The following is a 15,377-nucleotide window of genomic DNA, read 5'->3' on the forward strand; positions in this document are numbered from 1 at the left end:
GCAGGCTCTTCTAACCACACATATCCTCAAACCTAAGCGTCAGAAACAAAACACAATAGTTTCAGGGCGGGAGAAAAGATCTGTGTACAAGCAGAAATGACTTAACTTGGAGCCATACCCTTATTGTGCTCTGCTGTATAGTAGCACAGCTGTGTGGCCGCCTGATGCTCTGGGACTTCACTGTCACCACCAGCTCCAGTCACATCTGTGCTACCATCACCAGTTTTTTCCAGTTTCACTGCAAGTTTCCTCTAAAAATCACCGGGAAACAACAAATAAAGCCAAAATTTCCATAAGAGGAAATATCCAGAATTTTGGGGATTCCACTAGGCTCTAGTCTGGGCCCACTTCTCACAAAATGATCATTATCGTAGAGCTGCGCCGACAGCAAAAGTAAGAAGATTTTCGTGCCTATCTTGGCGTGCGTGCCGCCAGGAATCCTGAAAATGACCAAAATACCAGATAACAGAAGTGTGGAAGCTCAGACCCACCTGGTTTAACGCTGTATATAAAGATGATAACCACAACGATTTGGTTGATCAACTTAGATAACTGTTGCTTACCACAGTTCTGCATATTACCTCACATTGGTTTCCAACTATATATAAAAAAATCTATAGGGCCTCCATGTTTGCAACTTTCTGATTACTGATTGTAATCCAACACATGCTGCAACATCCGTAACGCAACAACGAGACGAGAAAGAGGAGTTGTTCAGCCTCGGTGTTGGGAATAGAGCGTATAGGAAAAGGGTGAGCATACGCAGTCACCTTGTTATATTTACAAATGGCTGCAAAATTTACACATTTAAAACATTATTTGTTTGAATTTCATGAACTGTTTTGCCCGCTTTTGTAATCCTTTGTAATGCGGTCTCTTACTTCACCGCCTACATTTCAGGAAGGCGCCTTAGCACATCTTTAGAGGTGTAGAAATGCCACAACCTGCTTTTTAAATGGCACAACCTTTCCTGCCCTCTCTGATGTGGTGGGAAAGCTAAACCCTGCAGAGATCCTAATATTAAATAACGTTTAATTAAAAAGGGTGAAATTTACCTCTAATCTAATTATAAGTCTACATTTAGTAAGGATGTGCCAAAATAAACACATTGAAAGGAATCAAACGAGTAGATGTGACGGTTAAAATGCGTTTACAAGCTACAACACTGCTGAGAACCCTCTGTATAATGATTACGATCTATCTAAACTTCTCCCAAGTGTAGAATATTTGGATTATTACAATTAATTCGGTCGGAGCGTGGGATTCATCATTGTTGCGTCCTTATTAGTTGTTTTCAAGAAAAGACCTAAACTGACAGCTCGTACGGCAGCGATGCTTTCTAGTGTATTCACAAGTTGTATGCAAATCATTTCTGCACATACAGACGTATAAAACTAAATGACGCATGTTTCAATCAACGTTGCGCCACTAAGTGGGTGTAAGCAACCTTTGGCAGTGGTTTGGGCTTCCTCTCAAATAGACACGACTGTTAATGGGAGTATAACCCTCTACAGGGTGATACAGATGCATTTCCAATTACAACCGGTTTAGTTATATTTTAGAGGTATTAGATAGATTAATCTAAAAATAATGAGGGCAACTTAAACTGTGTATAAATGCTACAACACTCTTGAGAACCTCCTGTATAGTGATTATGAGGGGGTTTTCGTGGTGCAGGTGAATCAGCTTTAGCTCAACGTGAATAAATAAATAAACGTACCACAATAAAAGTCTGCAAACACTTGAGTACTATTGTTACACTACCACAGAAGGCTGACACAAACAACGGTAAAAAAAAAAAAATCCACAAGCCTAGTACAATAACATCCCCAACCCTCCTCCTCCCTGTCCCGCTACAGAAGCTACACCTGATAGCACTACAGCAGCGAAGCACTGAGGTCAATATTCAATTAAATGTAAGAGGCCTCGAGCACGTTAATAAAGAGAGAGCTAATCTGGCACTGAGCACGGGTCCTGGGGTAATGTCCTCCAAGGATCCTGCCAGGCAGCGGCTGCAGCGGCGTCTAAAGTGGTTTAAACACACAAACTCTCTGCTCTTTGTCTTTAAAAAGCACACACACAAGTCATCGCAAACAAACGTCACAGGAGTGAACTGGGACTGCTCAGATTTAGGGACTCCAGCTCAAAGTTCCCACCACTAAAACTTTACAGACGAGGGAGTCACAATTCTTTATGCACGGACCAATAAAACAACTCGGACGTGCTAACCGCACAGTCGTAAACGTCACCTGGGCACTGATGAGTTGATTTTGCTTGGGGAAGCGAGACGTTTAGATCCCGACATCGCGTTTCGTGCGAAAGATATTCACGGCAAAATAACTTTACAGCTCTTAAGGCCTTTGACGAGAGGCGTACGTGCCCTGACTGGTTGCAGAACTATCAAAATGAAATCCAAATGGTCAGAATTCAGCAGTACAGACAGTTCAAATGCACATGCTTATTTATTTAGACAATAAAGGGAAAAATAATTAGTAGAATACGACGTGATGGATACTTACGGGTGGGCTTTCATCTCTATGTAATTCTTAGGAATGAAGCCGTCTTTTCCATTTAGCTCCGCCTTGTACCAGTTCTGATCGCACTCTTCATTTAATACCTGGAGTTGACAAAAAGAAAGAAAGAAAGAAAGAAAGAAAGAAGAAGAAATGTCATTCATTACAGAGCCACATATGAATCTCAAACAACTGCTTCTAAACTGGTCTTTACGGCGCCTCGTTTAATTTCCCGTCACTTCAGATAAGCGCGTGTACAGTGTGTTAAGAGAACTGCCTCGGTAAATATTAGGAGACGACACGGACGGCCGAGGACGGCGGCACGAGCAAGCAGAATTAAATTTCCAAAATGCTTCCGAGCAGAGAGCTACTGCATCCGTAGGCGACTTATTTAGCAGCATGAGCGCATTCGTGTCTGACAACACGCAGCGTCGGTGCAGGTGTGTCGAACTAGTGAAGCATCCATGCGTGTCGATGAACCATTTTGGGTTTTTTTTTTTTTTGCGTGGGACAATGAGTGACCTTCACGTTACAAAAAGGTCAGCTCATAACGCTCATGATTTTAATGTTAGCACACGTCACGCAATGCGAGTTGCAATGGCTGTTTTATATCTTTACATCTTTGCATTATGTGTGATCTTACGTGTGACACTTCTGCTTTTCGTCGAGTACGAAATTCAAAGGAAAACTAAGCAACTGTACAATGACTCAGGAAAAAAAGATGTCCGTTTGATGACATGAGTCTGGCTTTTAGACATGCATGCTCATCGTCACAACTCTTAGGGCACCTTTAAGTCTGGTAAAGGTCACTTCTTTAACCGACTTTGATCAAATCTCTTCTGCATAATGTATTTTCGTCATGCAACTCTTAATGCAGAGTCACTGGACTTTTTCCGCAAGAAGATGAAGCGTCCTCCTCTACGCTCTCCTCAATTTTCTCCCATTCATCTATTTTCTCGATTGCATTTTCCCTTCCTTCCCCTTCCAGTTCATAATTTATCCAGAGCCCCTCCCAAGACAGCTGTCCAATTGGTCTCTGTTCAGTGCGAGTGACCTGGGTCTATTTGCTCCAGTGAGCTTGCAGAATGCCAGCTGTCCCTCATCCTCCCCCAGCTGTGAGCCCTGCGCGAGACCAGCATTACTGGATGAGGGAGTGGCCCTGGCGCAGGAACTAAAGTTGGCCTCGGCCAGGAGCGGGACGGTAAATGAGTCTGTGTGCCCACAACACAGTGGATTTACACATTCTGAGGAAGGCTGTAATACGCAGAGATGGGAAGTACCAGATACTGTGGAGTTTGTTTAGCCCCCGGGGCAATGTGAGCCAAAACTCAAACAAAGAGCTTTAGCCTCCGGGCTGCATGTTGACACACCAAACCAACCTTTAACAACTAGCACCTAGAAAGGCAGACTGGTCCGACCGCGATGCAGCAGTGCTGACTGCCATGATGCAGCTCTCTGCAAAGACCACAACCCAGGGGTAGGGCCTGGCATCGCTGCACATTTCCTGAACCAGTTTGAATCTGCTTCACAATGCCCCGACGCGAATCGATATCAATTTACTTGAGTCATGAAAGAGATTTCCACAAAACTTCCAGATCTTTGTGGTATTTCCTGAATATTTTACCTCTAGTTTCACATTTTACATACGTCTGTGCGCAGCTCTTCTCTGTCATCATACTTTTTTAAAATCCAATTAGCTCCCAGGCCTGACGACGACGCTCTCGGGGGTTGTGGCTTCTGTCATGTTTTGGATCTCTCTCTCTCGCACGTGGACTAATCTCATTGCGTGGTCTTGTGAGATTTGATGTGCAAAACGGGTCAAGTGAGACTGCAGCGAGATTTCTAACGAGAGGATGCGAGGAATGCCAGGTATTTAAAAAAAATGTTATGAATCAAATCAAGATAAGTTTTGAATGGGGGTTTGGGGATTTAAACCCAGCATGTGAAAAAAACAAGACAAGACGTGGGGACAAACACGCTAGCCGTCAATGCGTCCAATAGTGAAGATATAATCCAGAAAAATGCAAACCTTAATGTTTATACTACAGAAAGAAGACGATGCGTCATCTAGGAGCCATGCCACGGATGAATGCAACTCTATGATATTTCGTTAAGTAAACAAAGATATTTCACAGATTAATTAAAAAAGAAAAAACGGCACCGCATCAAATAAGTGATGGTTTTTAAACCTGGACTAAAGTGGCAAACCAACACACGTTCCCCTATTATGAGTTAAAATACAACCACACAGTAAGGAAGGACCTAAAATACCATAAAGTTGATTTTCAACTTTATTTATCTACAGGGATATAGTGCGTCTTACATGGTTATTATTTCACTCCTCAGTTAAAAGTCCAGTCAAACTGAAACCACTGCATGCAGACCTTCAGTAATGCTACGCTACCTGCATGAGCCACCTGTAGTTATTATTTCATTTCTTTATTATTTTAGGTGTGTTTACTTGCAGAACACCACCTGGGCAGGTTACTGGTGTGCAAAGCCTGCTGCTACATGTAGCCAGTGTCAGAGTCAGAAAACTCAGCTTTCCTCTGTTAACATGGACACAGGAATAACAGTGCTTCAAAATGTTTTTGAGATGGTGTGAACTCCAAACAACCCCACGAAACATGTTTATTGTACATTTGTATCAGGTGAAGTGTTTGATTTAATTAAGCATTGCATGGGCGGCGGCTGCTGCTGCTGCTGCTGCTGCTGCTGCACTAACCGCTGACTCATAGGAAAGCTCGCTTTGAGAAGAACAGCGCCCCGGGCGCACAGTCATGAGCAACATGTGATGGTGCAAGTGACTGATGTGCTTGATCTATGCATGCTGGAGTAAAACTGACCCAAGGAATCAGGCTCAACATGCAGCGTGGTGCGTCCCTGGGGCTGCTTTAGCGGTGCTGAGCGAGAGGAAGAGGTGGCGTGTAATGTTAGCCGATAAGAATCCAGCCGCAAAATGTCTTCATATATTTTTTAACCGACATTAAAGCAACAAGTACTGGAGGAGTACTGTAGTCTTGTAGGAGTACTGTAGTCTTGTACAGTGCTGCTGCAGGTGGAGGAGTTAGAAAGACAATGACTCATCTGCACAACGCAGGCTCAAGCCCACTTGTTGGCAAACTACTACTCAGTTGAGGTGTCTTTAAAACCAAACACGTCATCTTGACCCATTTTAAAGGAATTAAAAAAAACAAAAAACTTCCTGAACATGACGAACGTCTGACATCAGTTAAGTACACCACGTTGGACATTTTGCAACGCATATTGTGCAAGAAGACATTGGAAGCATCTCTTTAAGTCTATCATGATCAAACAGAGTACAAAATGTGTTTCTATGTGATAAACGATATCACTGATGGATCACAAGTCTCTACTACACCACTATCTCTGTGGTGAAAGGAGGCTGACTGACTGTCTGCCAGACAGTACAACCATTTGGTCTTGTGAACTGGAATAACCTTAAATAATTACCCAGTCTGTGACCAAAGTTAATAATAGAGCACAGCGGGTGCAGCAATATACGGTATGCCTGAGCTTGTGCTGTATAAATTACTGTGATGCTTAAGTGAATTTTCCAGGAGATTCAAAAACAAGCAAGGCAGTTATTCGCCGTCTTACGCCGCCTTAGTTATAATTTCTCAATATCTGCAGCCGGATTATTATCCACATGACGGTTTTTGACTTTCATTTTCAAAATGAAATGACTGTTTCCTTTCTCGACGCTCTCATATTGGCTCATAATCGAAGGCTGTACATATTAAAGAAATAGCTAGCCATCTGCTCCGAAGTTCACAACTTAGCACAACGATCCGTACAAAAACAACAATTTTTTATTTATTTTCTTGACATGTGGAAATATCTCTCCAGGAAATAATGTGGCTGCAATTTTTTTTTAAATGTCATGTAATGCGTGTTGCAACGGTTGTTGTTTACAGGGGTGGGAAAAAACAAAACGCAGATGCAAAAGTATTAAAAGCATGACAGAAATAGTTTCTATTCAAATGTTTGGGAGTCTGTCTGGTGGCTTTCAAGGCTGAAAGAATGGCAGCCCACTAGGAAAAGCAGAAATAAAATATTTGCTTGCTTGGCAGTTTTTTTTTTTAAGCCACAGAGAGGAGACAACGGCAGCATTTTGTTTGACTGAGCTCGGCCTCTGTGTTCCAAGCCGAACAAGCATTGTGCTGCATTTCTGTGGATGACAAGCATTCCCTCCCTCTATCCCTCCCGCCCTCCCTCCCTCTATGTGAAGATTTTTTTTGTCTTTTTAATCTGATTGAGCCACAATAGTTGTAAGAGTTTCTCTTTGAGAGGCTATAAGGTCCAGGGATTATCTGCTCCACAGCTGCCACTGCAGCCTCCCTCCACCTCCTCCTCTTCGTACTACTACTACTACTACTCTCTCTTTATCAATCACACTCTCTAAAATAATACAAGCCCATGTGAGACACTAAACATGGTCAACATTTACTCAGGAAGTCCGTAAAACCATGAATGCGTGTGGTAAATATGGTCAACCCGCTTAATAATCTTTTGTTAACTTGACAAATAGATGTGTTTAGGCTGACGTAGAGAAACTGATGCAGCATAAAGGGATTTCACACTACCTACCTACCTACCTACAATAAAATGTCACAAACTCCAAGTGCAAGTTTCTGTTTCATATAACCAACTTACTACATGTTGCGCAATGCAAGATGGAGGCGTAAAGTGAGGACAACAGCATCGGCAGACAGAACAAGACGCTAAATAAACCACGCGTCTGCACGGTCCACGGCGGATTGCAATAAATCAGGAGCAGGGATTACCCCGGAGTGTGAGTTAATCTGAGCGGGCAGCGGGTCAGTCAGACAGAAAGACAGACAGACGAGCTAAAGCTTCATCAGAACCTCAGAGGCCAAAGCTTACTGGATCCGCCGTCGCTCGTTTTAAGTGGACCTGGTGGAGCCCCTCCTGCTGCTGCTGCTGCACCAGACGGCAGCCTCGACACACTTGCGTGGTTATCTAATCGGACCGCGGCAAACTCTCAGTTACGACAGCTCGACTATTTTAATATGCAAAGTCAAAGCCAGCCACTGTTGAGATGAACCAGTCAACCAGAGCTCAGGTGGTGCCGTACATGTATAAAACGTACATGTAAAACCTAAACTCTTTTAGGTGTTTTATGAGCCTTCACTCCTGATTTATCACCAAATGAAAGAATAAATTGGAACTCAAACTAGGGCTGGGAATCAATACCAATTTCCTGAATCGATTCAATTCAGTGTTAAATTGTTTAAGAGATATTTCGGCTTTGAAACAATTTTACTCAAATCTAGGGATGTCCCAATCGGTATCTTAAAATGACTGGATCGGTATCGGGCTTCAGCCAATCCCAATATTTTGTAGTTGTTCGTTCTGGCGCCGTCATAAACCAAAACCACGTCAAAACTTCTTATTTTTCTTCTCCTTTAATGGCGGTTGGTTAGCGTCAAAGCTGCTTAAAATCGAAGAGGAGGACTAAGACGAAGAAGACGACGTAGAAGAAGAAAAAGATGACAAAGAATCATTAAACAAGATGGAGGACAAAGAGGGAGAAGGGGAAGAAAGAGAACAAGACAAAGAAGAAGAGGATGAAGAAGAAGACGACAAAGAGGACCAAGAAGGAGAAGATGAAGAATCAACGTGACTAAACATGTCTGCGTTGTGGAAGTACACAACTCTGGAAAATGAAGTGAGTCAGACAGCTGTTTGTAAATGGTGCGATGTAGATCATCAATCAAGACTAGCAACTTGATTCAACAGCAACCACAAACTCTGAACGTTGAGTTTAAAACAAGACGATGGAGTCGAGGAGAAAAGCATTACATAGAGGGTTACTGAGTTCTGCAGTTCAGATCCCTGAACAAAGGACAAGCTGATGCGCCCCCCCCCCCTAAATGGAACCGTATATAGGACAGTTACATATTGGTCTTTAAATAGCCTGAAAGTGTTTTAACAGACTTTTCTAGATTCGCATGGAAGTGTGGATTTTAAATCTCAAGAGATTTGGGGGGGGGGGTTGAGTTTGACCTCTTTTGCTCCCAGCAGGGAGGCAGCAGCTTAGACCAGGATAGACCACAGCCAGGGAGGAAATGAGTGCCACCCCAAACGCAGAAGAACACCAGGGAAGAGATTACGCTGGATTCTAGTAAACTGAGCCTTTTAATACTACTGTAATTAAAATAACGCTCAAGGCATTTACCACATGGGGATGCGTCCTCATAGAGCAGAGATTGCGGCTCACACCGTTTCTCAAAAACTCAAAAAGGCGAACTGGATACCAGTCGTCCAACAAAAACCTTTGGGTGCACTTTCACTGTGGCTTGTTAGGCCACCAGCTCCTAAACAAAAGTGAGTCTCCAGCTTGGGTGCTGCAGTTTCCTGGTTCTTCCCATTTATTTACTGTGTTTGACGGTAATTTGCAATGGTTACGTCAACGCATTGTCAAATTGAAAAGGTCTACTATAGTAGCCCAACCGGTTATGGAGAAGTATCTCAATTGGGAAGATCGTGGGGCTTTCCAAACTTGAAAACGACATATTTCAATGAGTTTTGTCTGATTCTTTACTAGTTAGTGCTTAGGAGTCCTTGAATCATCCTTCATAGAGTAGAGATTGTGGCTCACACCGCTCCTCAAAAACTCAAAAAGGCGAACTGGATATCAGTCGTCCACCAAAAACATTGGGGCATACCTTCACTGTGGCTTGTTAGGCCACCAGCTCCTAAACAAAAGTGAATCTCCAGCTTGGGTGCTGTAGTTTCCTGGTTCTTCCCATTTATTTACTGTGTTTGACGGTAATTTGCAATGGTTACGTCAACGCATTGTCAAATTGAAAAGGTCTACTATAGTAGCCCAACCGGTTATGGAGAAGCATCTCAATTGGGAAGATCGTGGGGCTTTCCAACCTTGAAAACGACATATTTCAATGAGTTTGGTCTGATTCTTTACTAGTTAGTGCTTAGGAGTCCTTGAATCATCCTTATTTTGCCTGAAACAGAAGACCGATAAACACAATCTAGACCAGATGCTAATTGCTACCATACAACACTGCTTTTCCAAGTTGTACTCAGTTTGTTTATGCACACATATATCCCTATAAAACTGACTGATATAGATTAACTCGTCTGCAAGTTTCATGAACAAAACAGTGTTGGAAAGGTGGTAATTCAACTGTAAAATCATTTTGGAGGATGTCGTTTGAGGTGCTGTTAAACAGCAATCGATTAATCATTAAAGTGTTGTTTTCTGTTTAGCTTAGCCCACTGTACGACGAACAACGGTCCCCAAAATAAAGACACGGTTGAACCAACAGCGCTCGGTTATTTTAAACAGCACAACCTTCACGAAGATAAGACTTGGTTATATTTAAAGGTTTTCACTAGTGTACCCAATGAACTGGCAAATGAGTGTATGTCATTAATGTTAATGTTACTTAATGGCATGTTAGCTAGATGACTACTTACAGATTATTTGAAAACAGACAAAAGTAAACCGTTTATTATTATGACTCTGTATCTGCTATGTATCACGTTTTTTATGGACTGCGAATGCACTTAGCATAAGTATATAAACTATATAAACTAAATGAGAAGTGAAACCGAGTTAGGAGTTCTGAAAAGAAAAAAAAAAAAAAAAAAGGAGCAAAATTAGACAATAAAGACAAAGCTTTGGACAGACATAACCAGGATAAAAGTCAGTGTTAGGAACAACAGAAGCACACTCGACAGTAATCCTCCATTTGATCATCTCGTGATGATTAAACAATAAGTCATGCCGCCTTGACAAATTGTCAACACACCGACCGAACCAGACGTGCTGCAGCTCATTGAACAGTTCCAACGTGATTACCAATATAGAAAAAGATCCTTTTAGGGTTTACCCTCCTTTCATATCCCTAAATCAATTTGAACCAGGCAGCTGGGGGGAGGGATCCTCTCGTACGTCACAATGTTGTTTATCACAGCTTGAATTCTCGGCACAGTTTTCTTTTTGGCAATAACCTCTAATGACTCCCAAAAAAAAAAAAAAAAAAAGGCGACAAAATCGGCTCTGTCGTCAACAGATGTGAGAAGCTTAGGCAATTGTATTTAGGAACAACTGTTCCACTTATGAAGCGTTAAGATGGAGCTTGTCTGATGCCTGGGTGGCTTTACAAGTTGTTGTTTTAAGGAGCGCCAACCTTGGCGTAATCCAAACGCTGGAGCCGGTTAACTAATTTTAAGCCAGCTTTATTCACAGTCGTGTGCAGAGTGTGAACGAAAGTTTAGAACAAAAAAAAAAAAAAAGCAGAAAGAGAATTATAACTTTTGGTTTAAATACAGCCGTTGGTGTCTTTACGGCACATCAGCAGGGCGCGATGGCGAGAGGAGACGGAGCGAGACCTAATTACAGCTCTCTGACTCAACACTCAGAGGGGATGAGTGGTGAGAAAGAAAGATAGAAAGTGAAGAAAACCAAGGTACAGAAAACGTCAGGAGACACCAATAATAGCAAAATCGAAAAAAGAAAGCGACACAAGCAGAGAGAGAGAGAGAGAGAGAGAGAGAAAGAAAGAAGACAGAAGCACTCTGAAGAATCACACTCCTTGTGATCAGCTTAGGAAAACTCCTCGAGGGCAAATAACATAAAATGAGGGCATTTCATTTTCAGAGCAGGCGAGCTATGTTTGATTCTGCAGCGTCTTACGTCTGTGGTAGCTTGTGAGCTAAATGACTTTCTGCGAATCCCATTCCGCCGTCCCATCGATCTAGTGAAAGGGAAAGTTGTCTTTTCATTCCCACGCTGCACAAGAGAACTGACGTCTAACCTGCGCTCGTAGTGAATTATTACTTTTCCTCCTCTCTTTATTGCTTTTAAGACGCCAGAAAGACGTCAAAGATGTACAAAGAAGTTAAAATAGTTTAAGTGTTGATAACGCTAAGCAACGTCATGAACAAGGTCTGAAAGATGTACAGACATGACATGGACAAAAGGGACATCTGCTGATCTTTTGGGACATATAGGTGCAGTCTCCCTAATTTCTGCTTTTGACGGCGCTTGATATCTGAATTTGGGTATGTGGGACGCCAAGCCAACGGTCGGCCATTGGCCCAGAGTTGGGCTGTCGGTGGCCGTACGTGTTTCAGACTTAGCTTTAGCAGCATATCAAGGACCATTGGTACAGATGAAACTGACTGGTTTCCTTTTAGCAAACTAGCAAACCAGCATTCCAAGGCAGAAACAGTTTCACAACACGTTCATCCGGCGTGACGCAACTCAAGATTATCTATCCAGATCAGTATTAGGCTTTAGTCAAGGCCGCTCTTTTGTAATTATTTATTTTAGGAAGAAGCGGTTTTGATGCTACGCTACACGGACGGGTTTTTGGTTTACGGCGACAAAAACACCTAACTGTAGAGTAGCACCAAAACTTCTTCTTCCTCTTCTGGTTTAATGGAAGTTAACAAGAGTCAAAGCTGCCAAAAAAATGAAGCAGCCAAAAAAAATGAAGAAGACAACGACTTCTTCTTCTGTTTAGTAGCGATTGGCTGATGACAAAGGTGGTCATCCAAACCCGTCCTTGTTTAAACCTACCACAGGTCAACAACTGCAACAACTACATTGTTGGCTAAATTATTATTATTTATTTTTTTTTTTTACTTGGTACTTTCCACCGGCAATGACACAAAGTTTGGGTATCTATTCAAGATTTTTAAAATATGTGTAATTTCCTGCATCCTCTCGTTAGGAATCTTGCAAGACTAGTTTTGCACGTCAAATTGAGTTTAGGCCACATGCGAGGGAGATCCAAAGCATGATAGTGGCTACAACCGTTAACGCTGAACGGATTAAAACACTTTGACGACAGAGAACAGATGCACAAAAGCAAAGCAAGTAACCTCAAAATGTACTGATATTGAATCAAATCAATTGAGGTAATCAGTAGCACGACCCAGAGATAGATGATGTCAAAAGAGTCCAAGTTGCTCAGTTGCTTTTGTGTTAGCTTGATTATTGGATATACCATGAGGTGGATGGCTGAGAATCTACACAGACAGATGTCCAAAATGATGATAAATAAAATGTCAAATATTTCAAATAACTGTTATTGCACTAACTTCTGATGAACAAGCAAGCACTGTGTCAACTTAAGCCAGATTTCAACTTCAGCGACAGCAGCAGGCGCGAGAGCTGGCATATTAAAGATTGTCCAGTTGAGCAGCTATTTGCTGGGACAATGCATGCCGGCCCACTAGACCTGTTGCCGCGTGTTGACTTTGAGCAGACGCCTCGAATGCAGACACACGAAACGGCACAACAATGAGAAGGGAAGAAGACAGGAAAGGGTTCATGCAAACACACTTTCCTCCATTACTAGGCTGAGGCAATATTTGCCCTTTTCCACGTCTTGTTCCATTGGCGCTGTGAACAGATGCATGTTGGTAGTGGTGTCACAAGTAAAAAAAAAAAAAGAAATTGCTGCTATTCTTAGTACCCTAAGCTGACCACATGTTTGCCCCATCAGCTCTCATCCTTCCTGGCAAGTAGTGTTTTACTAACCAGAGCTTCACAAGTAGAGACTGCCTAAAAAAAAACAAAAGAGATTTTTTATATTTAAATTTGATGTCATTTCCTGAAAGAGTCGGATTCTTAGTCGTTTAAATTGAGATGATCTGTTACTTGAAGGAACATCTTCTTCCTCAAAAGGTTTTCAAAGTGGATTGATGGTCGGTAACCATTTAATCCTAACGCAGAATAAAATGACAACTTTTCATTGCAAGATGTTGTGCACAGAGATTGGGAATTTAAAACAAAAAGTCTATAAATGCTGAACTAAGACATACCTTTATTAACCTGGCTTTTGATTGGAGTGACAGCTGATATGTCTGACTAGTTATCCAAGTTTCGTTAGCAGCACTGGGGCTGATCCAGGCATTTTGTAAATTAAATAAATAAATAAAAAAAAAAAAAAAAGGGGTCGGGATTCAGCCAAGCCACCAAAAGATGAAGAACCAAAAATCACACGACCAAACATGTCTACTGTCTGTGTGGATGAACTTTAGTCTGGAAAATAGAAATCAGCAATTGTGCAATGTGGATGTTTGATGAGGTGGCAGTAGGAGATCATCATTCAATGCTACCAGCTCGGTTTGCCACACAAAACGGCATACGGCAAGCGCACTGAGGCAAAGGCTGCTCCGAAACCACAACAACAAACACTGAACGCTGCGTTTAACAAAAAAAAAAAAAAAAAAAAAAAAAAGAAAAGTTTCCTGGAGACTGTGTCAAGTGAAAAATATTCCAGAGAGGTTTAGGGAGTTTATGGCGTTGGATGACCAGCGAACACTGGTTTTGTGGAGCCAAGATACAAGCTACCCTCTCCACACTACATTAACTTTGACAGAATTATTTATTGGACTTAACACAGTCACACTACGCACATGTGATCAAGGAAAATACAATTAAGATACACTACTAGTGTGTTTTATCTAAAATGCTTCAGTTGCTTGTAATTAAAAGAGCTTCGGGAACACTGACAATTCAATTCTACATTAAAAAACAACACTGAAATTGTACAAATAGTAATAAGACATCGTCTTATTACCTAAATCCATTGTACTATGGCTATGTTTCGAGTTCTTCCCGGAGTCTGAACGATACAAAGTGAAGAAAGGGTAAAGAACGGAGTCAGAGAAATGTACTTATCCGGACTCTGTCTCTCCAGAGATTCAGCATTTAATTAGAAAATAGTCCACTCTTAAGCAAATGTTAACAGTGCACACAGTCTCCCAGACTCCAGCGAGATCCAAGAAGACTGTTGGCAGTGTAAAGACAGAGTCGCATCTGTATCAAAAACTGCACAATGGGCAATATAGCGAGGGGGATTTATTGACACTTCACATAGTCTACTTCACTGCTGCCTCACTAAATACAGCCGGGGGATCCAGAGAAAACCACTGCCAGCTTGAATTTTATGTGTTTGGAAAGGAAAAGGAAAAAACCAAACAGAAATTGGAGCTCAGACACCGACGACGGCTCATGAGGGAAGTTTTCGAGACATTCATGCAAGCAGTAATGACACAAACCCGTCCCTCTTCGGTGGTTGCGTGGACAGATACCGGAAATCAATGACCTAAGCTCTAATGCGTGATGAGGGCATCATTAATCAAGCGCAGGGAGTGGAAGTAACCGACTAAAAGCTCCATATTCCTCAATAATGCAGCACCTTAAAAAGGGATGTCAAGATGTCTCCCCCCCCCCAAAAAGAAGTTTTTGGTGAAGGTACTATTTCACTGACATACCAAAACCACGATCTACTAAATTCTTGCTATGACTTCAAAGGAAAAAAGAACAAGGCGTGTGCTTGTCTGTGTAGATGCAGTGCTATTTTGTAGTAGGTGCAAAACTGTAGAGTTGCTGGAGTTTGCTGTGGAGACACAGGAAGTTGCAGGGGGTTGGAAGACACATCAGACAGGATGTGAAAAAACTGCTACGGCGTAGCATTGACATAAGCACAGATGCACGGACGCGCTGATGTTGGGACAGACTAGACAACTTTACCACAGATTGCGAATGGCACCAAATGGGCAGGATGCATGGGCAGTTACCGACAATCCCATTCTCTTTAAAGAAAAATATAATATGTATAGGTCACACATTTAGCTGCTGGAGTTATGACGTTGATAAATGCTGAGGTAGAGAACAGAATCCAACCTTTGAAACCATTTTCAGTGATCTAGCTCAAATATAAGACCACTTATGGTTCTTTAACAACTGTTAAATGTTTAATAAATGTTGCTCAACCTGGAGTAGACATCAGCTCTGCTTGCCAAAAGTCATCTTTGTTAGATGAAAGTAGACTT

General features: G+C 42.0%; 1 protein-coding gene across 1 annotated transcript in view; it reads right to left on the bottom strand.

Moving 5' to 3' along the window:
- Positions 1–15,377, bottom strand: part of grb2b (growth factor receptor-bound protein 2b) — a 31,422-nt gene that overhangs the window by 7,067 nt on the left and 8,978 nt on the right. The window contains exon 3 of the mRNA XM_084570313.1: positions 2,520–2,617. Coding sequence (XP_084426439.1) covers positions 2,520–2,617 — 98 coding nt within the window. The remainder of the gene's footprint in view (positions 1–2,519; positions 2,618–15,377) is intronic.

Source organism: Chelon labrosus, assembly GCF_963514085.1.
Source record: "Chelon labrosus genome assembly, chromosome: 21".
NCBI lineage: Eukaryota > Metazoa > Chordata > Actinopteri > Mugiliformes > Mugilidae > Chelon > Chelon labrosus.